Source organism: Bemisia tabaci, chromosome 1 (genome assembly GCF_918797505.1).
Source record: "Bemisia tabaci chromosome 1, PGI_BMITA_v3".
Taxonomy (NCBI): domain Eukaryota; kingdom Metazoa; phylum Arthropoda; class Insecta; order Hemiptera; family Aleyrodidae; genus Bemisia; species Bemisia tabaci.
Window position 1 is genome coordinate 40,543,420 of NC_092793.1, and position 26,148 is coordinate 40,569,567.

General features: G+C 41.0%; 1 protein-coding gene across 5 annotated transcripts in view; it reads right to left on the reverse strand.

Moving 5' to 3' along the window:
* Positions 1 to 26,034, reverse strand: part of LOC109038400 (centromere protein N-A) — a 76,380-nt gene extending 50,346 nt beyond the window's left edge. For 3 of the 5 annotated variants that reach the window (XM_019053444.1, XM_019053443.1, XM_019053440.1), the window contains exons 1-3: positions 23,006 to 23,033; positions 19,516 to 19,703; positions 5,980 to 6,031 (exon numbers count right to left, since the gene is read on the reverse strand). In XM_019053444.1, the coding sequence (XP_018908989.1) occupies positions 5,980 to 6,031; positions 19,516 to 19,703; positions 23,006 to 23,018 (253 nt within the window). In that variant the 5' untranslated portion in view covers positions 23,019 to 23,033. Of the gene's footprint in view, positions 1 to 5,979; positions 6,032 to 19,515; positions 19,704 to 23,005; positions 23,034 to 25,873 lie in introns of those variants that run through there. The other 2 variants (XM_019053441.2, XM_072301043.1) reach the window with 2 other exon arrangements.
* Between the last annotated feature and the right edge of the window lie 114 nt (positions 26,035 to 26,148).

Below are 26,148 nucleotides of genomic sequence, written 5' to 3' on the forward strand. Positions count from 1 at the left end.
GATTCCAAAGAAAAAACTGCTTTGCATGATTATCAGAACACTGTGGGACACAGGTACGTTTCATTTCGATAATGTTAGAATCTTAGCGCGCGAAGATAATGACTTTGCTCGGTCAATATTAGAAATGGTGCATACCATAAAAAACAGGGACTCAGTGTGTAACTATTGCGCTGATGTTGATAAACTAAGTACGACGTACCATCAATTTTTTCTGCCCCCTTGAGACAACCTGTATCAGTGTCTGATTTGTTTTTTATGGAGCACCCTGTAGTTGGGGTTTTTTCGGTGCGATCATTGCTGCCATTCGGTGGTCGCGGTGACTTATCGTTTTGATTGTGATTTATAGGTTAAGCATTGGCGAGATGGGGAGGAGGTAGTTTTTTAGATTTTTTAGGTTTTTAGCTTAATTTTTTTTGTTTTAGCCGCTGAGGAAGGGGTTGGTTGTTTCGCCCCGAAACGTACAGTATTTTTTTTACCGGGTGTCCGTAAAGTAACTGAAAAGTGGGTATAATTTTTGAACGAAAAAAGATAGAAGGTCGCGGTTTGAGGCATTCTTCATCATCCAGAAGGGGAAATTTTTCGATGGGGGGTTTTTCTTGGTGGACCCCCCTGGTGGGCCCCAAGGGGGGGCAACTTTCAAAATTCAAATAGCAACCCCCATTTTTTTAGACATGGTTAAAAAGAACTTAAAAAGACAAGAAAAATGACGTAAATAAAATTAAAATCGGTTCACTCGTTCAAAAGTTACAGTCGGTCAAAATTTTAAATTGACCACTTTTCAAAAAATCACCGTTGAGCTCCAAATTACCGAAAAAACAAAAACAAACCTGGAATGAAAAGTTTGAAAAGTGCCCTTTAAGGCAAGGAAAAACAACTGACGTTGTCACAAGTTTGGATGGCATTGTTTCAAAATAAAATTTCGGAAAATTCAACATGGCGGCAAATTTGAGGAAACGCGAATAATGAAAATTCCAGAAACCGTTATCTTTCAAATACCCTCTAGTTTAAGGAAATCAATGGTATCAACTTGTTTTCCTTTATTTGGCCAAGTAAGCGCAATAATTTGCTGACATTAAAGTTGTCAAGCGGGACGCCTTCAATCGTTGGAGTATGCGACATCACAGGATTAAGTGTGCTGTCAAAAAATGAAGCCGATTTGAAAATTTCAGCGTGACGAGAGCTTTCAGAAAATGTGCAACATCATAGGGGTTTGTCAACTTCAGCTCGAGTTATCGCCTCCGAAGCGCCGGAACGCTCAAAAAAGACCCCTTAATTTTCACATTTGGGCCGATTTAAAAAAAAAGCCATTTTTTTATTTTGATGAAAAACTGATATGTTGTTCCTGACTCTCTGTAGCCCCTCTAGCTCTTTTCCGCATGCTGGGGAAATGTTTGGGTCGCGAGTTATCAGAGCGGAAAGGAGCAAAGGTCGGGAGAATCGGCTGTTTGAAACTGCGCACGGCGACGGATCAGGAGACATGTGGCAACAATGCAAGGTCAGCAGAGGAGTGTGATTCGCCGAATTGAGTGGGAGGGGACGTTTTCCTTCCGATCATCGCCGCGCGCGCAGTTTAAAATAGCCGATTTTCCCGACCTTCGCTTCTTTCCGCTCTTATAACTCGCGACCCAAACATTTCCCCAGCATGCGGAAAAGAGCTAGAGGGGCTACAGAGAGTCAGGAACAACATATCAGTTTTTCATCAAAATAAAAAAATGGATTATTTTTTAAATCGGCCCAAACGTGAAAAAGTAAGGGGTCTCTTTTGAGCGTTCCGGCGCTTCGGAGGCGACAACTCGAGCTGAAGTTGACAAACCCCTATGATGTTGTACATTTTCTGAAAGCTCTCGTCACGCTGAATACGCCAGTTTAAACAGCGTTTTCCAAAACTTCTTGGTTTTCGAGTAATAAATTCGCGAAAATTTTGCCGGTTTTTAACTTTGACCCCCCCGCCGCGTCTCCCCAAAATTTTCGGGGGGCTTGAAACTTTGGGAAAAGATGGGGCATTGTTCGGTGAATGAATAGGGCAAGTCTCAAAGGTATCCGCCCCGAGCCCCAAATGGCCCATTTTGCACGTAGTCCTTTTATTGTGTCATCTTTTGTATCATGTCGGGCTGCAAATCATATATATATATATATATATATATATATATATATATATATATGAGATTAAATGAATTTCATGAGTTGTATAACCTTTCAAATTACTTTTTATTTATTTTAAATTTACATTGTTAACGAACTCCTCAGTCTGTGCCTGATGATGGTGGAAATCAGCCACCGAAACGTCGCCAGATAACAATGTAAATTTAAAATAAATAAAAAGTAATGTGAAAGGTTATACAACTCATGAAATTCATTTAATCATACAAATATAATAAGCATGAAATTAAACTTATAATAACACGACTGAAATATGGATATCAGTGTCATATGCTAATTAAATATGGCTTTCTACCAATTCCTACTCAATACATTTGGAATCATTGTTTTGCAAAACTTTAAATATCTGAGTGCGTGTCTCGCAAAAGCGTATGCATCAAAAAATAGGAAGCTGTTCCTATTAAAATGTCGACGGTAGTATGTAATCCCTAGTTTCTTGAACTTTAAAATTAGCATCAAATTGTCACAACGAAGGAACAAAAACAAACTACAAACATTAGTGTCAGAGTTCCAGCATCGGATATTGAACATCGCCATTCAGGATGCGTGCCAAGAAGAAAAAATTGTCAATAAGCAGCTCCGAAGTGCAAAGAAGAGGGCAGAAGCGTCATCTTCAAAGGAAATTGTAAGCCATTTTTTGAACTTTGAATTGCAACGTAATGAAAAAGTTTTTGTGAAAACCAAACAAGCGCATGAGGAGAAAATGAATAACGTCATCATTAGAAATAACACTCCTTTCCAAAATAGATTTAAGTCATTCTTTGCAAAAAGGTTTGATTGGATACTAAATTTTTAGTAATGTTGAACTCCCAGAGGAAAACCTAAGTGTATCATTACTTAGTACAAACTTTTGCTTTCCTTTTTATGATAAAACGAGGAAGGACGAGTTTACCATGGAAACTTTTGCTTAGCAGTCTTCTTTACTAGAGCCTAAAGTCACGTTTCCCCTAGATCCCAGGACTCCATCTTGCGATCGAGCTTTGTCCCTCATTTCGCTTCTTTCACTTCAAATTTTAAAACATCCGACCGCAAAAGCTGTGAGAGCTCACTCATTCTAGATGTGAAATGTTCAATTTGATATTATTTCTTTCATTTCGGGTGTAAAATTAATCGTTCAATTGCGAAATGCACATAACAGCCGACGAGGGGTCATTCACAGAGGATAGCCGAAATCATGGGCTCATTCAAGCTCGTGTTACACAGCAACGAAGCGTCGAACACTATTGTGTAAGCAATCGTTTCAACGTAAATTGCATTTACTTTCAAAAAGATTCCTAGCTTTTCCTGAGAAAACTCAATATTTTTGGTGAAAAATGATAATAACTGCTGAAATACAAGATTTTTCGTAAAATTGTCGAAATTTTATGCTCTCTTCCATTCCCTGTAACTAGAGAGCACATTATCGCAGAGTGTTGTGCGACCACTCATTTTAAAGCAAATTTAATGTACTTTTAAAAAAGCTCTATGCACTTTTTGCAGAAACCCGATACTTTTCTTCAAAAATGCAAAAATATCTAAAAAAACGCAAATTTTTTCTGTGCATTTTAACGTTTTGGGGCCACCCCCCCCCCCCCCCCCCGCTTCCGGTCATCGGATCGTGCCGAACTTTTAGAATATTGTTTAGGTAGTATAACTAGAGAGATTCCCGCAAAAAAACCTTTAGTTGCAATTTATTCCGGGTCAAACGCTATTTTGCCCTGACTATTAATACACTACTGGGGGGCTATGCGACCCAGCCCTTGCAGAGGCGTATCGCGTCTTCCAAGGTCCATTTTGTGGATCCCTTGTGTCTGAATCTAAATTGAGTGGACTCATCTAGGGACTATATCCTGTCAATAACTAAAAGTGATTTTCCAAGCTATGAAAGGAGATGATATATGAAAAAAAAATAATAATTTATTCTTAGGATTATTGAGGAAATCAATAATATTAATGCTTTAAAATAAATAAGAAAACATTTTACAAATAGTGATTACAAGGAATAAAATGCTCAGAATTATCGAGGGAGTCAACAATAATGATTCTTTACCATGAAAAAAAAAACCGATTTTATGTAGAATGAGAATGCTTCACATCTCACTGAAAAAAGTACCAGAAGCGTGTTAAAGTAAAGGGAAAAAAGTTATAATAAAAGAAAAAGGAAAAAAAAAACTGGCTAAACTACACAAAACGATGCATCACTAAGTCACAGAGGAAACTGGCCAGCACTGTTCGAAAAAACCCTAAATAGTTGGTAAAAAGCCGAAAGAGAAAGTGGGGGTGCAGTAACACATTTACAGGGAGAAAGGGTAGCAAATGGACAGGGGCGCAGAATGAGCAAGGAGAGGTGATACGATGGAAGAGGTAGCGGACACGCCCAGCGTCAAGTTGTAACGCGTTACACTAATAATTTTGCAGGATGTCGGTAAAGTCCATCCCCCTCTAACTTTTGACCTAATTGAGCGAAAGATTTGAAACTTTGAGGATGTTCCTAGGTCAAAAGGAGCTACTTTTTCATCCCCTTCAACAATTTTAGGGGCCTTCCTAGGGAGGTGGGGGCGGACCCCAACTTTTTTTTAAAAAATGGGAAGACCCTCTTTGTGATACCACGTTCGAAAGAGGATAAAAAAGCAGTTTATCTTATTACTATCATCTTATTTTGTTTTCTATAAATTAGACGAGTTTCTTTCTTACATGCGTTTTTCTTCTCGTTTTAGATGATGCATTTCCTTAAAAAATTGATCTCATTATTCGTAAGGAATTGCAACCTTACCATGACTTAACCTACTTACTTTGTTTTAGGCTTCTTTTTTTTGGGGGGGGGGGGACTTTTGACTATCCTCTTTTTGTTTTGATCTCTCCTTTCTAAGGTGATAATGACTCTTTTGTTAAGACACCTTCAACCTATGTGCATTCACCGATCAAGCCAACATTTTTGAAACATCGAAATACACATGAAATAGGAAATATTTCGCAACTCAGCACTTGTCTTGCTGATTACTAGAGGCTATATTCTTCTGTGAGTAGCGCGAGATTCCTGCACATGACTGTTCGAAAAAATTAACCAATTACATACTTTCTGTAATGAGACCAAAGCCACACGAGTAGTGCCGTAGAATTGGTCTTATTTTCAGAATGCTTGGTTGCTTTATTGCTGAGATTAGAGTACCTGTATAGCGAGAGTATGGACAGATGTGGAACTCCGAAAATCCATCAGGCCTTCACCGATGTCTCCGCGAATAAAGTTAGGGCCCAGAAATGCAGCCAACCTATGAATTTCAATTATCCACAGGACTTTACTAATACAGTTGTTACGAACCATCGTTTGTAAAAGCACGTATTTGACTTGGTTTTTGCATAAATTTACTCAATTTTGCGGAAGAACGCTCATTTATGTACATTCTTAGCCATCTTAGTTAGAATTGGAATCTGCATACTGGCAGTGAAATTTTGTTTGTTAGAAGTTGGTTAGAAGGATGGCTGCACTTTTGGGCCCTAAGCCCTCCATGAAGCGATCTGTCCATACTCTCGCTATATAGGTACTCTAGCTGAGATAGATTAGACAATGCATCACTAAAGTGGTTTGAGTTGCAGAGCACAACCATAGATCCCCAGGTACGTAGCATTTTCGGCTCACAATCAGTAACTAAAACAGCTTGATGGAATTGGTAATAAAAAGGTTGACTTATGAGGTACATTTTTTGAAGAGACTTTTCAAAATAAAATTACAATCTATGTATCTCCTTAATCCTCTGCTGTAGTTCATTTTAAGTAGTTAGGTTCCTTATGCGGCAAAATTCAAAACATTTTAAAACAGGACACTCGTGATAAAAACCTTACCGAATAATTGCAAGCAATGGCTGAGCCGTAGAAGTTCTTCATTTGCCAATTCCTGGGAGAAAAACAAGTATAAACAGACATTAATGAACATGCTCCTTCATCGATATATAATACAGGGTGACAAAGAAGTCTGAGGATACTTTTGATCGAATTGAGATGGATACTTGAAAGAGGTTGTCCCAAAAACGCCGATTTTGCCCCCCCCCCCCCCCCCTAGATTTGACCCAAACTTTGCTCAGATGTTGTACTAAGTGTCTCTGACGATTGAGCAAAATTTCAGTCCCCTCGAATAATTGGGGGGGAGGAAGCAGGGGGGCAAAGTTGCAATTTTTCAAAACTTTAAAAATCGATATCTCGCGAACGGTTTGAGTATAAGTGTTGCGCTTTACGCTGAAAAACGTTAAAAAATAATCTCTACAAGAATATTAATGCTGCTTACACGGTTGCGTGATTTAACATAGTCAGAAATCAATCTTTTCGATTTTGACGGTTCGACTTTTTTTCGTTTTCTGTCTCTCCTTTCCAGGCGATCGTTACTAGGTGATTAGCTACGTTTATGCGAGGCTCGAGACCGAGGTTTCACGAAACCCGAGTTTGTAATGCTAGTTTTCGCCGTCGGGTTTATGCGGGCGCTGTAACCCGACTTTCGCGGGAAATCAAACTTTCCGATTCTGGCGCTGTTTATGCGCATATTTTCGATTGAACTTGAATTTCATGCGTTGGCGCCATTTCCACAAGCTATACTTAAATTTTTCACTCTGAATTGATTTAATAAAATTATTATTACTCTTTTATCCCGTGTATATGTTCCACAATTTTTCCGCAGTATATAAGCGGAGGCTTCATCTTCACTAGAAAAGCCTTTACTGACTCTCTGAGCAACAGTTGGAAAAATGACAGTGGATTTTTAATCATTTTACGTTCATATTTAAAAATTGAATGAATACCTAAGTAATCTCAACAACCCTTCAAATCATGCTCGAGCTTATATTCTGAGTCCAGAAAAGTTGCCATAGGTAATTTTAGTGATGTTAAAAATAATTGTGGCAGGCGCAGAAATTCATCATGTTGTTTATTGAGCTTCTAATGATCTTACAATAGGTAGATATAGGCATTGAAAGTGTAGGAGTGCTAATCCAGTAAAGCACCGCACCTTCACTCCATGGTGTCGTAAAAATTGTATGTCTGCCATTATTGTAGTGAAACAAATAACTAATCGGGAATACTTATGGGAATCGCTCCTTCAAAATATGATCAAAATAAGCGGACATTGATAGGTCAACAATGTATTGCTGAAGCAGAAGCGTCAAAATCCTCTTGAGGCAACGGACGGTGACAATCTTAACAAACTGATGACGCTTCACAAATTTTAAATTTCCACATTCCCAGAGACACGCGCTGAAATCCTGTTTCTCACCCCTCTTTCCGACTGCTCTCCAAGTCCATGAGCAAGACAGGAAGAAAAGAGGCAAGCTACCTACTACTGTTTGCCTACCTATGTGTTTTTTTTCTTAAACTTGATTTTCAAAGGTGACTCATGTAAAGAGCAACTGACAAACAAGATTTCAGAGCCTGCCATTGCATTTCACTAACCTAAGACACAAACCCAACCTCACCATTGATATTCTTTCGCTTACACTGTATATTATTCTCCCATTGAGATTCGATATGAACTCAGTTCAAAGATGCTTTTGAATTTAATTATTCGGGTAGATTGGAATATGGAGCTTTCAGTCTACCTGTAAAGCGCATTTACTAACATTCACTGCTGTCACAAGATATTTTTGCACAGGCAGAGCCACTTTCCACAGTTGATGCATCTCTAACGCCAAGGCTCAATTATGACAAGTGATTCAACGACCAAAAATTGTTACACGCCTCACTAAAAACCGTATTCTTATCTCAAATTGCAAATCTTGGATAACAGAGCACTCACCAAAAAATCTCCTTCCTTCTACCTCAGTATGAGAAGAGTGACGATACTTTGGAGCAATAACTTGAACTAGTTTCAATAAATGATGGCCTCAGAATTTGAGTCATCATTTACAAGAGATTGGATCAAAGAATGAAGTCAGCAGGTCACGGTTGTGGCTGGTCTCACACTTCCAGTAGGACAACCAGGAAATAGATACATGGATAACACACAAATTCAAGAGCTACACAGCTCTGATTGGATCAGATTTTAGATTTAATCGGTAGATTGAAATGAAAAAATTCGGTGCACTACTTAAATGGAAGCAGGGTGCCTTATCTTGAAATCTTAGGCAAATCGTGTGGATACAGTAAAAAAGTTCTCCGCAGATGATGAACTGGTAGGTAAGGCTATTACTCAATTGTAGCCTGTAAAGCTCTTTGCTTGCTTTGCTTCTGTGGTCATAAAATGTTGATTAGAGTTGAAAGAATTATCTGAAAAAGCAGTAATAAGCCTGGATTCCATCTGACACTAAACACCTTCACTAGAAAATAACGTCTTACGTTTGGCTACATGAGGATAAATAAGCCACATATAACTGAAGGAATCACGTAAAAGTGCTTAAGCAACAATTAAAGTAAAATTATGATTGTAAAAAATGTCAAATAATGGCAAAATTAAAGCTAAATCGTGAGATAAGCACCAGTTGTTTACGAACGTTATGATAATAAATCCGCCATATTGCCGATCGCGCACCTGAAAATCGCATTTGAAGTCGAATTTCAACTAATTTCAACCTCCGGTTCGTTTATGCGGAGTGCGATAACCTAGTCTTTAGTGTAAAATAAGGTTTCAAACACAAATTTCGGAAACCTACATTTCGTTAGTTCCGTATCGTTTATGCCGTGATTTGAACCTTGGTTTCAAACTCAGGTTTCAATTGAAGTTAGGTTAAGAGGCTCGCATAAACATAGCTAATAAAAACCTGTTGAGGTGATTCTCCATGAAATTCTGCATCTACCGCACAGTATTGGACTTTTGGGAAACGATTCGTTCTTGAGTTACAGCGATTTTTCTACGCCTTCCCGGTTACGCGCGCGCGGCATATTGGCGGCGCGGCGCTCCATGCCGGGCGGGCGAGAGAGGGGTTGTTTCACCGCTAGGGCCTTATATTCATGTTGTAGTCTGTAATTTTTGATACATTCTCCTCCCCATCACCCTTCCTCTCTAAAAAATATTTTTTTATACGTAGTTATACGGGGTGTTGCAGACCACCTGTACCAGGTCTTTTTCTTGGTTGGTTAATTTAAGTAGTACGAAGTCGGAGACCAAAGGGTTGAATAGGGAATCGACTCCAAGTAATCCGAATTTCATGCTCCCGAACCCCCCCCCCCCCAAGCCACCCTTGTGGGGCGGTAAGGAGGGAGTCACGATCCTAAAAGTCGAAGTCCCCGATGGAATTGCGATTTGATTGTGCTACTGAGAGAAATCCCCCCCCTTTTCCCCCCTTTATGCGTCTCCTGATTTTCGGCACTCAGGCCCCGTTCAGTGCCCCTTCCGAGGACTCCCCATGTCCCCTCTGATCTCGTGGCCGGGCCCGCTCCGTACTCATGATTCACTCGCCTCCCCTTGCCCTACCGCACACTTTCCCTCTTTCAAGCTTTCTCCCACATTTTGTATCCATACTTCGCCAATAGATCTCGCAATCTGGTCTCTTGGTTCACGTTCCTCTACAGATGTTCGTGTTTTGCCTTAGATGGGGTCCGCGGCCGGAGCCAGCAGCCTCCGAGTTTCTCACACATCTCCTCGTATAGTGAGTCTTGTATTTGCTCCTGCGACGTATGAGCGCGGACGGTCCAAGTCCCTATACGATTTACCTTGCTCCTTCCATCCACCTTTGCCAAGTCACCGCCTCCGACAGTGGACCTCTGCCTCGCAAGTCCGAGATAGGAATGGTATCGGTCCCTTAGTCCATCCTTGCCAAGTCACCGCCTTTGACAGTGGGCTTCTGCTTTGCAGATTCGAGATACGAATGGTATTGGCTCCTTGAATCTATCCCCCCCGATTACCGCCTCCGACACTGGGCCTCTGCGCAAGCAGGTCCCAGATAGTAATGGTACGGGTCTGCTCTTCCTCCACCCTTGTGCAATAATAGATTTTTAAAAGGGAGTCCGGTCTCCGGCCCCTACCCCCTCTGCCGTTCACCCCTCAGCCCTTTAGTTCGCCCTAGCCCCGCCCACCATTTTGTATTCTTAGTTGTCCACCTCTTTGTCATTTGTTTTGTAAGCACCAATAAATGTACCCCCATCGAGAGCTTCCGATGATGCATTTCACGCGTCATTAGATGCAAATCTTTGACGCGGTCTGAGGAAGCTCCAAAGAGGGGGACAGCAGCCCCCCCCCCCATCATTTCCATTTGATCAAAAATTGACGTTGATTCTCCGAAAAATATGGTTTCCCGAGGCATCGACCCCAACAAATCCGATTTTCATGGTCTCGAAGCCCCTCTAGCCTCCTTTGGGGAGTAAAAGGGGGAGGCACAATTTCTCCCGACTTGTGGGATGGTGACCCCCTCTTTGCCTCCCCCCCCACAAGGGTGGCTGGGGGGGGGGGGGTCGGGAGCATTAAATTCGGATTCCTTGGGGTCGATTCCCTACGCAACCCCGTAGTCTCCGACTTCGTACTGCTTAAATTAATCAACCGAGAAAAAGACCTGGTACGGCTGGTCTGCAACACCCCGTATAACTACGTATAAAAAAATATTTTCTGGAGAGGAAGGGTGATGGGGAGGAGAATGTATCAAAAATTACAGACTACAACATGAATATACGGCCCTAGCGGTGAAACAACCCCTCTCTCGCCCGCCCGGCATGGAGCGCCGCGCCGCCAAAATGCCGCGCGCGCGTAATCGGGAACGCGTAGAAAAATAGCTATAACTCAAGAACGAATCGTTTCCCAAAAGTCCAATACTGTGCGGCAGATGCAGAATTTCATCTGAGCAAAGTTTGGACCAAATCTATGGGGGAGGGAGGGGGCAAAATAGGCGTTTTTGGAACAACCTCTATTGACAGAGCTCATATGTGAAAGTATACTTCTTTGCTGACCCCGCAAAATTTTAAGGGTCCTCCTTGAGGGAGGGAGGGGGGAGGCTACGGACAATAATTTTTTTTTTCAATCGGCAACCTCTATTTTGTGATACATTGTTGAATGGATAATAAAAAAGAAAACTTTTGGCGCAAATTTCAGGTCGATATCTCAATGTTTGGTACGATGGCGATCAAAAACGGTGAGAAACCAGTTCTGAAGGATTTTTAGGGATTTTACGGTCGAAATTGTCGAAAACGTTTACCCGAGGATTACTTGGCAAGAAAAAGATAAATTTAACATGAGGTCATTAAAATTTTAAAGCCCTTCCAAGATGGTGGCCGAACAAAAGGGCGGGAACCCCGTTATGAAGGGTTTTAGGGGTTTTTGCTAATGAGCATGCTTCATAGTCGGAATCCTAGGACAATTTGACACAACAAAGACGAACTTGACATTAGGTTATCAAAATTCGAGGCCCTGTGAAGATGGCGTCCGATCAAAAAGGCGGGAACCCCATATTGGTGGGTTTTCTGCTGCTAAACATGCCTGGAAGTTCGTATTTCCGGATTGTTTGACACGAAAAAGACAAATTCAAAGACAATGATGGCGGCCTGAAATACTGACATCCAGGCATGTTCATCGGCAAAAACCTTCGGAAACGGAATTCCCGCTATATATTTTGTTCGGCCGCCATCTTGGAAAAGCTTCACAATTTTCAGGGCTAAATGTTTAGTTCGCCTTTTTCGTATTGAAAAACCCTGGAATACGGACCTCTGAGTATATTTCTGAGCAAAAACACCCGAAACCCCCTCAAAATGGGGGTTCCGCTATTTTGATCGGCCGCAGTCTTGGAAGGGCCTCGAAATTTACCTAATGTCAAATTCGTCCTTGACGTGTCAAATTGCCGTAGGATACCGACATTCACGCATGTTCGTCAGCAAAATCCCAAAAAAACCTTTAATAACGGGGTTCCGGCCATTTTGTTCAGCCGCCATCTTGGAAAGCTTTAAAATTGTCATGGCCTGATGTCAGTATCGCTTTTTTCGTGTCAAATAACCCTCAGTTACCAGGTTCCCGATTATTTCGACCGTTAGAATCCCTTAAAAGCTTTCAGAACTGATTTCCCACCATTTTTTAATCGCCAACATGTCAAAAATTGAGACATCGACTTTTTTGCGCCAACATTTTTTTTTTTTTCTCTCAATTTCTATCCAACGATGTATCACAAGGTAAGGGTTGCCATTTGGATAAAGAACCCTTTTTGAATCTCTGCGTTTGCCCATTGTCGCATGTATGCTTATCTGCACCTATTCCCCTAGGGTGGAGCGGAAAAACATTTTTTTCGAAATCCAATGACGGGTAGTGAAAAAAAGGTGTCATTTGGCATCAAATGGACGAGGAAAAAATCCCGGCTCGATAGGACAACGCTTTCATCAAAAACAAAGGGCTCGAATTTGCAAAATCTTAAATTTTCGATTTTACCGTGTTTTTTTCTAACATAATTTCTGGAGGATTGAAAAGACACAACCGATACGTACCATACAGGGTGTTTCAGACCACCCGTACCAGGCCTTTTTCTCGGTTGTTTTAGGTCGTACGAAGTCGGGGACCGCTAGGTTGAATAGGGAATCGACCCCAAGGAATCCGAATTTCGTGGTCCAGAAACCCCCCACCCCCCTTGGGGAGTAAAGGGGGGGGGGGGTCACGATGCTAAAAGTCACGGTTCTCGACCGAATTGCGGATTGATCGCATCAGAATTGAAAAGCACGGAAAATTTCACATAAAATTGACCCCTAAAAATCCATAATCGGCCCATCCAAGGCCTAAAAATGACCCCCTAAAGAGGGGGACAGTACCCCCCTCCATAATTTCTCTTTGGTCTCAAAATTGACGTAGATTCTCCAGGTAAAGATGGTTCGTCGGGTAATCGACCCCGAGAAATCCAAATTTCATGGTCCCGAAGCTCCTCTAGCCACCCTTGGGGAGTAAACGGGGGGCCCAATTTTAAAAATCGGGGCTCCTTTCCGAATCGCAAATTCATTACATCCAAATTGAGGAGCAGAACACTTTTACATCTTTAGTGACCCCCAAGAGTTTTAATTGACCCCCCTGAACGGCAGAAAGTAACCTCTGAGGGGGGGGGGGCTTCGCCCCCTCCAAAAGTTTCTCAAGATTCCTCTTCGGTCGCAAAATTGACGTCGATTCTCCAGAAAAAGACGGCTTCTGCCCAAAAGGGCTGGTAGCGGAGCTTAGGGACCATAAAATTCAGAGTCCTCAGGGTCGATTACCTGGAAATCCGTCTTTTTCTGGAGAATCGACGTCAATTTTGCGACCGAAGAGGAATCTTGAGAAACTTTTGGAGGGGGCGAAGCCCTTCCCAAGATCCATCCATATAGGTCAGTCATTGCGCAGATTTCCCCGCTCGGGGTAAGCCCCTTTCCATTGGCTCGTGACGTCAGCATTACTGCCGCGAAAACCAGGAAAGTCGGAAACAATGCTTTTCTTATTGGAGAGAGCAAATTTTTCTTAATGAATCATTTAAATTTCTTACTTTTAAATCCTTTGAAACTTTCTGTGTGTCGAAAAGAATGTTTAGACATTAGCATTCAGGGTTTCGATTTTGCCGAATTTGTGTTCTTTCATTTTTACAGTTTACTCTGCATCAGCCATTTTTACACGCGAATCTATACCACTAGATGGCTTGTTACATCGCTGACTTCAAAAATCATTTAAAAATATAAAAACGCAAATTCAGCTGAATTGAAACCCTTGACGCTAATTTCTAAACGTTCCTTTCGACACTCAGAAAGCTTCAAAGAATTTAAAAGTAAGAAATTTAAATGATTCATTAAGAAAAATTTGTTCTCTCCCATAAGAAAAGCATTGTTTCCGACATTTCTGGTTTTCGCGGCAGTAATGCTGACGTCATGCGCAGAAGATTCTCATTTGGGTTTCGGGAATGACTGACCTATATGGATGGATCTTGGCCCTTCCTCCTCAGAGTTTACTTTCTGCCGTTCAGGGGGGTCAATTAAAACTCTTGGGGGTCACTAAAGATGTAAAAGTGTTCTGCTCCTCAATTTGGATGTAATGAATTTGCGATTCGGAAAGGAGCCCCGATTTTTAAAATTGGGCCCCCCGTTTACCTCCCAAGGGGGGCTAGAGGAGCTTCGGGACCATGAAATTTGGATTTCTCGGGGTCGATTACCCGACAAACCATCTTTACCTGGAGAATCTACGTCAATTTTGAGACCAAAGAGAAATTATGGAGGGGGGTACTGTCCCCCTCTTTAGGGGATCATTTTTAGGCCTTGGATGGGCCGATTATGGATTTTTAGGGGTCAATTTTATGTGAAATTTTCCGTGCTTTTCAATTCTGATGCGATTAATCCGCAATTCGGTCGGGAACCGTGAATTTTAGCATCGTGACCCCCGCTTTACCCCCCAAGGGCGGGTGATGGGTTTCGGGACCACGAAATTCGGATTCCTTGGGGTCGATTCCCTATTCAACCCCGCGGTCCCCTACTTCGTGCGACCTAAAACAACCGAGAAAAAAGCCTGGTACGGGTGGTCTGAGACACCCTGTATACATATGTTTTTAGGGGTAATTTGAGTCAGATAATTGATTTTTATGGTTGAAAAAGCGATACATCGAATTTAAATATCAATTTTTGCGATATTTTGTCCAAAAATTAAGATTTTTGTATGTATTTCCCAAGAAATTTCGATTTATCGATACAAGCCTTTGTTAAATCGAAATTTTGACATTAAAAAGAGATTTCTCGTGAAAAAATACATAGGGTGACGGATGTACACCTGCATGAAGTACTTAGAAATGTCGACAACTGAGGTACGATTCACACGAGTTTCCTGACTGAATTCGCTAATGGGCCATTCCACGCGAAATCGTCCAGGGATTGTTGCTTGACCGACCCCAATTTTTTTTATAATTTGGTTTTTTGTTAATTAATCCTATAGACGCACGAAAACCATTCTTTCACATCTGTTCAACCACCCTGGCATCCATTGCGGTCTTGTAGAGTTAAGGTCATGAACTGAATTTAAAAAAATCACCCTTCACAAAAACAGGCGTACCAAAAGTTCTGTTTGACCTACAGAATTGAAACGAAACTGCCGTAATCCTTCTTTTCATGATCTATCTTTTTGCTAGGCGCTAACATTTTTGTATCTTCAAGAGAAACGTTATTATTTTAGGACTGAATCGAGATGCATGTGGACTGCGAAACGACGAAAACCCCTTATTTTGAGGGGTTTTTTTTCACAGAGGAGAAAAGTCTCCAGAGCGTGCGTCCCATCGGGGAAATTGCGTTCTCAGTATTTCCCTTTTCAGCGCTTTTTAACACATGAGCGGGGGATCAAAGTGTCATTACAACAAAACAACTGCTCGCATCTGGCTGACATTTTTTTGCGGACTCTCTGAATGTATGTTAACTAAAAAATTCAGGTCTCAGACTTTTCTGCTCTGTAAGAAAAAAATCCTCAAAATAAGGGGTTTTCGCCGTTTCGCAGTCCAGATGCATCTCGATTCAGTCCTAAAATAACAACGTTTCTCTTGAAGATACAAAAATGTTAGCGCCTAGCAAAAAGATAGATCATGAAAAGAAGGATTACGGCAGTTTCGTTTCAATTCTGTAGGTCAAACAGAACTTTTGGTACGCCTGTTTTTGTGAAGGGTGATTTTTTTAAATTCAGTTCATGACCTTAACTCTACAAGACCGCAACGGATGCCAGGGTGGTTGAACAGATGTGAAAGAATGGTTTTCGTGCGTCTATAGGATTAATTAACAAAAAACCAAATTATAAAAAAAATTGGGGTCGGTCAAGCAACAATCCCTGGACGATTTCGCGTGGAATGGTCCATTAGCGAATTCAGTCAGGAAACTCGTGTGAATCGTACCTCAGTTGTCGACATTTCTAAGTACTTCATGCAAGTGTAAGTCCATCACCCTGGGTATTTTTTCACGAGAAATCTATTTTTAATGTCAAAATTTCGATTTATCGAAGGCTTGTATCGATAAATCGAAATTTCTTGGGAAGTACATACAAAAATCTTATTTTTTGGACAAAATATCGCAAAAATTGATATTTAAATTCGATATATCGCTTTTTCAACCATAAAAATCGATTCTCTGACTCAAATTACCTATAAAAACTTGTATGGTACGTATCGGTTATGTCTTTTCAATCCTCCAGAAATTATCTGAGAAAAAAACACGGTAAAATCGAAAATTTAAGATTTTGCAAATTCGAGCCCCATGTTTTCGATGAAAGCGTTGTCCTATCGAGCCAGGATTTTTTTCTCGTCCATTTGATGCTAAATGACACCTTCTTCTCACTACCCGTCATCGGATTTTGAAAAAAATGTTTTTTCACTCCACCCTATATTCCCCACCTCATTCGAGGTTTCTATTTTACCCCTGCTTGAGCATTCCCCCATCTCAATACGGACGTGTTTCTGCTAGAAGGGAACTAAGCGCTAGTTTCAGTTCCTTTTAAGGATTTTAAAGTGCCGGATAGTGTGTTCTGTCAAACGGAACTGTGCGCCATGAAAAAGCTTTGTGAGAATAGTACGGAATGAGATCCGCGGACCGCAGCACCCGCCAATCAAACCCGCATTCCCTTCCTTCTCCCTGTGACGCGTAGTTTCGCTTAGCAATATAAGGTCCATGTGTCCTGCAGCTGATCAAGCTTTGTTTGCACATCATTTCATTACCATAGGGTCATTCCATGAGGAATCATTCAGAGGTGGCTGCTCGACCAACTCAAAAACCATTCATATTTTCTCTTAAATTTTTGCATACTATCTAAGCACGAAAATGGTCGTTTTAAATTGTTTGAAATTTTTCCACACCGGTAGCGGCTCCCCAAAGTGACTATTTTCAGGAAACACAGCGTTTTCGGTACTAGGAATTACTCCGGAACGAAATGTCGGATTTAGGTTCGGTAAAAACAGAATGAAAGGTATGGGTACAAGCTATTCACATAGTGAAACAAAAAGAACCCCGAACGATCCTTATGGAAAATGGCTCTCTGTTATATCTGATGAAACTTGGATATGTAGCTCAGCTAGTCATTCTAATCTAAAGATCTCATAGGCCGAAACAGATCCCATGAGCGAAGCGGTATTCGAAATATTTGCCGTTTTACGTGTGTAAATTGAGGTTTCGCTGGCCGGACTATGGTGCGGAGCTATTCGTGTCCTTTCCTTCCAGTCCACATACCCAAGGCTCGGACTCTGACGCTCACGAGGCTTTGCTCATCGTCACCGGCCCGGGTGGTCTCATTTGGGTGGTGATAATACCACCCGGGTAGTCTCAAGGTAAACAAGTCAAAAGCCAGAAAATTGGTCACACTCAGTGCAATTCTCTGCCCACGGTAGAACGTCAAAGTTGATACATCCTTCAGTTAGGGCATTGTTCCATGTGTGATATCTCAGTGGGCAGCGCACGAAATTAATGAAAAAAGCACGAAAGCTACTCCTTATAGTAAGTATAATATGGTGTAAGTTTCATCAATTGGATTGCATTCCTCTGCTTGTAGCGAATTTTTTAATTTTGGCTTACACACAGACCCTCACACACACACACACACACACACACACACACCCTCACACCCTCACACACACACACACACACACACACACACACACACACACCCCATTGAAAAGCCAAATTTGGACAAATGCCCCATGGAACAATGCCCCAACTGAAGGATGTATCAACTTTGACGTTCTACTGTGGGCAGAGAAATGCACGGAGAGTGACCAATTTTCTGGTTTTTAATTTACCTATTATTAGACTGCTTCCACACAAAATTTCAGATTCTCAGCATGTTTCAGCTATGAGATGTGAGATCCAGAAATCAGTGATTTTCACCTGTAACGGCAGCGATTTCAAGACTCGATGACCGAATATAGAATCGCTAACAAAAAGTGTAAGTTTCACTATTTGAATAGCTTGTACCAATACCGCTCATTCTGTTTTTACCGCACCTTAATCTGACATTCCGTTCTGGAGTAATTCTAAGTACCGTAAACGCTGTTTTTCCTGAAAATGGCCACTTTGGGAAGCCGCTACCGGCGTGGAAAAATTTAAAACAGCCATTTTCGTCCTTCGTTAGTATGCAAGAATGTAAGAAAAAAATATAAAAGATTTTCGAGTCGATAGAGCAACAGAGGACCCCACACTGTCCTTATGGGAAATCCCCCCTCCCCCCTGTCAAATTTGATGAAACGTGGATATGCTGCTTAGCTCTTCATTCTGATCAAAAGCTCTGATGGGCTCGAGGAGATCCCATGTATGGTTTTCGAGGTGTTTGCCGTTTTAAATGCGGGAACGGAGGTCCGTCAGCACACCCAGATATGATCACCCGGCCCGGCGACGATGAGCGTCGGAGTCCGAGCCTCGGGTATGGGTAGCAGAGAAGCGAAAAGGGGCCGGAATGGACTGGAATAGAAGAACACGGGTAGCGCCGCACAGTGATCCGGCCGGCGGGACCTCCGTTCACGCATAAAAAACGGCAAATATTACGAAAACCGCACATGGGATCTCTTTGGGTCCTTGAGAGCTTTTGATCAGAATGACGAGCTAATTATAAGCAACATTTTAACCCGGGGGGGGGGGGGGGTGTTCCGTAAGGATAGTGCGGGGCTCTTTCCAAAATTTGTGATGATTTTCAATGAAATGACCGCATTGTAACTTCCCCTTTAGATAAGATGCGTTGACTATTGTCTCTGGGTTCTTATTGTATTTTTCTTTAGTGCAACAAATTAAAAAAGAAAAAAAACAGAGAAAAAGAGAAAAGTTTAGTTGATAGATGCTGAGAATTAGGCTCTTACGAGATGAAATAACTTATCAGTTAAGTTTGACAGCATTACAGAATGATGTTTTTCAACTTCCGACTAACTCCCTGCATGATCAAACTTGAAAGACTTCCTGGTTACGACAAACGAAAACAAATGCTTATTTACTATATGGGGTACTGGAAAGTGAAAGAAGGATGGAGGAGGTAGGGGTGCGGAATCTTCCAAGCTTCCACATTTTCACTCGCCCGCCAGCCGCCTTTCCACATTTTCTCATCGATTTTCCAAAATATTTCCCACCAATCTAAAAAAGACTGATGATGACTTTTTCTTCTTTTTTCCTTTGATTTTCGACTTTAGACCCCACAACATGTTCCCTCCTTACACAATTTGGAAGGCTGTTCCACATTTTCACGCGCTCGGGCGGGCGCGACTTCTGCATTCCTGGGAGGGGGGAGTGAGAAAGCTGGGCGGTGAAAGAGAGAGAATAACAACATGTAAAAGAAGGAAATCATTACTCCAATCAGAGAAAAATGAGATTAAAAAAATATGTATAAATGACTATTAAATGGCAAGATTTACTCCATACATTTTTATTTTCTCATTTGAAAGGTTTTTCTTTTCTCTCTCTTCTTTTTTTTCAGAATAATCAGAATATAAATATTACTAACAAAAAGAATTGGGAGAGTTAAAAGGGAACACGGAAAAAAAATTTTACCTTAAAATTCAATAAGGCCATTTCTCTAAATGCTTTTGCAGACAGTTTTTGCTTTGCTTTTTTCAGTTTATTCAATATGTCGGAGACAGAGAGTAGCTCAGGACAAAGGGCACTGCTCAGTTCCTTCAATTCCAAAAATTGAAAAGTTCGCATCGTGCGACTGAGTTTGTTGAGTATGATACCTCTTTCTGAAAACAAACAAAAGAAGGAGAAATAAATTAAAACAAAAAAATCAATACATTACCAATTCTTATTTTCTAGAGTAATGGATGTTGAAACTAGTAGAATTTTAGCCTGTTTGCATACTATTTTTCTATGATTTCTGGAACCAGGGCATACCATTTCATTTGCCTATAATTGACTCAGTTTTGGTTCATGTGCTTTGTGACCTTCTGCATCTACTTCCTGTGTATTCAAATACAATTTTTTCCTCCTTTGTTATAATAGGTTATGTTTCTGATGAAATATTTCTTCTAGTAAGTATGACAATTATTTCGTATTGTAAAATATTAGAAGAAGGGTGTTAAAATTCAGAACATCTCTCTTTCAAACTCAAAAGCAAAATAAATGGAGCATAAAGTGCTTGAAGATACAAGGTTTTTAGCGAACACACTTATTTTTGTGCCTAGGACAAAAGAAAGTTATTCTAATAAAAACGAAGGCATTCAAAAATAAGTTTTCCAAGAGATCTCTGACCGGTAAATAGAGGAACTGATTTTGTAAGTTAAACAAAACAAATCAGGTTATTTAGAGCAGAAAATGTAAAATGTCCCGTAGCAAATGGGAAAAAAACTATGACAGATTATTTTTTCTTCTCTTTTTTTTGGTAGAGCTAGCGCTTTCTGGTTATGGAACAAAATGCCTCGAAAAGAAGCTATAGTGATTCAAACGCGAATGGTTTTGTTCATGACGTGACTTTTTCCTCAAAGCATTCTACGCCTGGTGCTCAAATGACGTGGCATACTCGTCAAATTATACGAATGGGTTAAATAAAGTTAACAGTTTTGCCAGAGTTCAGTCCTCAATTTTAAACTGAAAAGGTTTCCTAAAATTCTGATGCAGCTTTTGTAAAAGGTCATTTGACAGCACCAAACAAAGTCTTCGTCTTCATCTTACAGATCATGTTCAAGCGAGTCTGCATGTGTTCCATGTCTTAATGCTTACTTTTTCATTGACGCACCTAGGGATCTTAAATGTACCGATAACTAACATAGCTGTTATCAATGACAGCTATAGGAAAATAATAGTCAAACTGATTCCATTGAGCGGTTGAACTTAACATAGTTACACAGATATGGTGATTAGTCTTGAGATTTTGGCGTGGTTTAGCTGGTGTGCTGTATATCACATCCTTCAGTAAAAAATCTCACAAGCAGATATTGACTACATGATGGCCAAATAGCCAAAAAGAGGATGATAGCCTCTGCCCATGAGCCTGAATGATGATTCTCAACCAAAAAAATTGTAAATCCAGCAAAAAGACATCAGGATTCTTCTTGGACAAAACACTGCATACAGTACCATATGCAACCTCTGTATCAAATGCTACTTTTTCCCCACAGAGAATCCTGCTCTCCTTTCGCTGGATTTGTAAATTTTTTTGACTGACGATGATTCTTTGGGCTCATGAGCAAGGGCTTCTGTCCTATTTCGGACTAGAAAGTCAAATTCTGCCAAGAATTCAGACTTAATCAAAGTGATAGATCACAAACTAATTTGATTGTGTCAAGAACCCAAGAGGAATCACCTCAAATCAGAGGAATGTGTATTTCTAAATAAAAATCATGAAACTGGAACTTGGATTTTAGTTGACGTCATGACTTGAAGAATCTTGCCACAGTCCAAGGAGTCCTTACCCCCTGTAACGGGGAATTTTTTCCCCCGTTTTAAGTTTAAGCTCATGTGAATTAAAAAATTGAAACAATAAGAAAGTCGCACACGCACATGCTTGGCACCGCCGCGCCGCGCCTGCGCCGGCGAGCCGAGGAAGAAATCAGCCGACGCTCAGTGTCCGTCCGAGTACTACGACGCGCAAATAGAGAGCGCTGCGACGATTCTAAGCATTTTGAAATATTTTTCATTATTTTGAAATTTTAAAAAAAAATTGTATTTTAATTTTAATTGTGCAGATCGATGAAATAAGTCAAGGCAAAGCCAACGATGTAAATTTCATATTTTTCATGAAATCTTGTATGCTTACAAAAATGAACGGAACTCGAGCACTTGCTTCTTTTTGAAATTTGTAAATTGGTGGCCTCCCGACCAGACCCATCGATCGGGGGGGACGTTGCGATCCAGCAGACAGTTACGCTACGAAACGAGTAAGTCGGTCGAGGTGCAGCGGGGTGAGCTCGCATTTCCCTTCATACTATACGATTTTAGCAGGAATTTGCGGTTGGAGATTTTCGGCGGTAGGGGCACCGCGAATCCTATCGAAAAACTTCTCTAGTTCTGGACCTCTACGGCTTCGGACAAGTAGGTCGAGGTGCCCGGGCCGAGGTGCATCTCCTTCTTGAGCGTGGCCATAGAGGAGAGGGCTTCCTTCGAGGAAACTACGGATAGAGGTGCCCGGGCTGAGGCGCTTTCCTCTGTGGGTTCTGATACGGCAAGCGCAAACCCTAGCATTTGGAAGCGATTTAGTTCATTTTATCAAGACGAATATTTACCATGTGTTTTTTTGAGTAGATTCCCTCGAGTTTCGGTCAGGAAATTTTAGATTATAAGTGAGAACTATTTTATGTGTGGAAAAATGTTGCCAGATCTCATCCAAATTCTATATTGTTCCATAAATCCTTGTAAATTTTGGAAGAACGCTTTCGAATTCTTCAAAAGAAGAGCGAAGTAGTGGTGCGCCGTCTGAGTAGCATCAAACCGAGCTCTACGAAATTTTCCTTTCCCTTTGATTCAAAAAATTTTCCACTCCCTCTTTCAATTTCGATTTCACTCCCTTTTTTCAATGGCGCCCGAATCCAGGCATCCCACTGCAGTTTATCCGGCACCGTGAAGTAACGACGGCGGATCTTTGATTCCGAGGTTTCCTCCTGTGAGGCTTCGGAGACATGTAGGGTGTTCCGTCTTTAGGCAACCATCTCAAAACCTTGCTCCCCGGGCTTTTTCCCATTCCTTTTGGTCCCCAAAAGACAATTCTGAAGTTTCAGCACCATAGCTGAGGTCTACAATTTCCCCTAAAGCGATAAAAATTTCGGGAGCAATTACATTGGTTTAAATGGGGAGAAAATAGGCCGATTCGCGAAACTACGTTTTCCAGTCGTAAAATGCGCCAAAATGATTTCAAACCTGACCATCTCTTGAGAAGTCGTCCAGAGGCCTATTTTGAATGAGAAAATTCCACTTTTGACCCAGAGATGGGGGAAGGGTGGGTCACGGCGCAGTTAGTTTGGAGGCACTGCGCCCAGCAAAATGATAGCATTTGACAGTTTTCAAAAGACAGGTCAGGACTGTTTGACAGGTCTCAAATCGAAAAACTCACTGTTATGATCCATTCAAGTGCCATAAAAACGTGTACAGAGCCACTCTAAGAGTTATCTCGGAGGAATACTTAAAGAAGATTGACTAAGTCAAGAGCATTCAGAAATCATCACCAGGACTTGCAATTTGCATCGGATGTCGAGCAAAGTTGGACAGCTTGATCGGTGAAGATGTGAATAAAAAATCGCCAGACTTTCAGCTAACACCATCATCTGCTCCTAGTGACAGTCAAAATTGGCTTAAAAACCACCAAAAACCCAAAGAGGGGTAAAAGTCCCGTCAAGCCTATGAGATCTTGGCACAAAACTAGTATGTGCCTATCTAAGACGGAAGAGGGGGAAGAATAGTAATCTCTCGAAAATTACAAAAGGAAAAAAAAAGTTGCTCTCACTCTGTTTTCCGTTTCAAACCTCAAAATGTCTGATATCATTTGAGGTCAAGATTTTTTAAGAGCACGTACGCCCCTGAAGTACAACCAGGGAAGTGACAGGTAATTCTGCTGGGAGTCCCCTTCAGTCAGTCTCTTATGCAACCAGGTTTGCAGCAAGTTTAGTTGCCAGAGTCACTAATGTAAGGAAACATTGTTGGATATGCTTTTTACGAGAAGGTGCTGTGCGATAGGTAAAACAAGCAGTTCTCTCGACACTGGCCTTCCAGTCTCAAACCTCAAAATATTTGATATCTTTTGAAGTCAAGATTTTTTACCATTTCCTAATCTCATTTTCATGTGCCTTTTGCATTTTCCTAAAAAAAAAAATCTTCTCTCATTCATCAATGTACTTCACTCAATTTTCCTCTAATTATTTGCCTTCATTTCAGGTATCCGCAACTCTTCTCACCTACAAACGCTATGTAAGGAACCATTGTAATATTTAAGGGACCTCCCTCGTTTAGATCAAGAATAGAGTAAATATTTTGAATTCAGATTCTGGCATCCTCATCGAACATTTTTCACATAAAAAGTCAGGTAGATGGAGGCAGAAGTTTGGATAAGAGCAAATTAATAGCGTAAAAAATCAAAAATTCTGGCGAGACGGTCCTAAGAACTTGAATTACCCAGTGGTACTAAGTTTCATAACTTTTACTACCTGTTCGTTTCATAACTGATCAAAAATTATAAAAGCACGTGGTATAAAACTTCGATTTTGCATTTTTATCTCAATCCTTAAAGACGCTGGTTTACAACGCGATGTCGGTCGTATTGATTAAAAGTCTGCATGCATAGGTTGGCAGCGGCATTTTCTTCGTGATTTTCATATTACACGTTGTCGCCCTTTTACACCCTAAGAGCTACATAAATCGAGTCGTCCGTGCTCTCCCTATAAAGGTACTCTACAGATCTTACAGATCGGAGTGAAGAGGGAAACTACTACAACCAAAAATACACTATATTCATTCCCAAGTTAGTGTGCTTCCCATACATTAAGAGTCCTTAGGTGAAAAATCTGGACCCTTAATCAGTTGCTTTTTTAAGGTAATGGTTGGTTCATAAGATTTCCCTAGCGCTTTCTTCAGTTAAGTGAGCCTCTCTGGAGTAAAGATGTTGGGAGAAGGGTTATGGAAACCCAACATACCATCACTTTTATTTTCCAGACGCCTTTCACAAATCACATGCAGTGAGAACCATTCAGTAAAAATCCGAGCAATTTTTGAGTTGCTGTACCTAAGTTATTAGGGTCAAAAAATGGTGTAATTTAAGTGTTTTTCAGTTTTACAGGCCTTTTCGGGGCAGAAACATGATGTAAAAAATATTTAAACCCAAAATACCATAAATTTTATTTTCCAAAAAATATTGCACATACCAACCATGAGGACCATTCAGCCAAAAATTGAGCAATTTTTGAGTTGACTTTTTGGGATAATGGTCGAATATCGGAATAATTTTGGTGTTATTTTCAGTCTTCAACCCAACGAAAAATGGGCCCGGGGTGAATATTTGGGGGAAAACGACCCTCTCTTTATTGGAAGTTCGAAACATCGGTTACTTGAAAATTCTTAAAACTTCAAAAATTCGTGTCTCAGTGAGTTTTTCGATTTGAGACCTAATATTTTGCAAAAGGCATTACTTGGCGGTCTGATCAAGAAAAAAATAATCCACTAAATCCGAATCTGGCAGTTGCATGGTTGGTAGGTTCTGCCTACATGGAATGACCCTACACCTATCTTCACAGGGTAAAAGACTCTGCACACTCCATGTGAAAATGTGTGCCCTGTCCGATTTACAATTATTGTATTGTATTAAACTTGTCTATTAATGCTGATAACAGGGCAGCATTGTGCCGACTTTCCGTGAGGCACCATTTGTGCGCGGTTTGCGGTTGAAGTTTCATCACTTCCTTGAATAGATGAAGGCTGCATCACTATATAACAAGGAATCACCTGGCCAGTAGGGATTATGGAAAAAAGTGGGAGGGAGAAAGAAACTGATTCGGAGGATGAAACGAAAAGGCAAGGGAATCTGAGATAAGACTACCGCTCCGCACAGTAGTGGTTCAGATCAGTGATTCAAAAACGTAAAAAAACCTGGACGCTCCGAGGTTTTCCTCATTTTCAGCAGGTGCTGAAAGATAGAGAAATCTCTTTGACCCTTCATCGCCTTCATTCATTCAAGGAATGATCAACGAAAGTTCAACCACAGATTATGCAAAAACGGTGCCTCGTAGAAAGTTGGCGCAAGTATGACTATTGACCAGCATCTACAGACGAGTTTCATGCAATAAGAAAATTTGAAATCGAACGGAATACACATTCTTCTGAGGAGCATGCAAGGTCCCTTGAGTCAAGAGCTGCAATTTCTGAGTAACAGGTGAATAATGCCGTAACTGTGGAGCACATATTTATGAAAAAGAAACCAGAAAAACACACTCACCCAATTTCATAACTGTGTTGCTTGACTTATAATATGCAATAAGCTGTGACTGTGAGTACCAATACCGTGATGTTTATTTCTTGCAGGCAAAGCGAAGACCAGAGCAAAGGCAAAGAATAATTATAGAGTACAATAGAGTCGCAAAGTACTGGCATGGACCAATAGAATAAATAAGGACTCCCAACTCCCTATGCTACCCTGTGTTAAAAACCGTTAACGCGCGCTCGCAGCGAACCTGGCAGAGGGTGCGGTGAACTAACGCCGCAGCGGTCCAC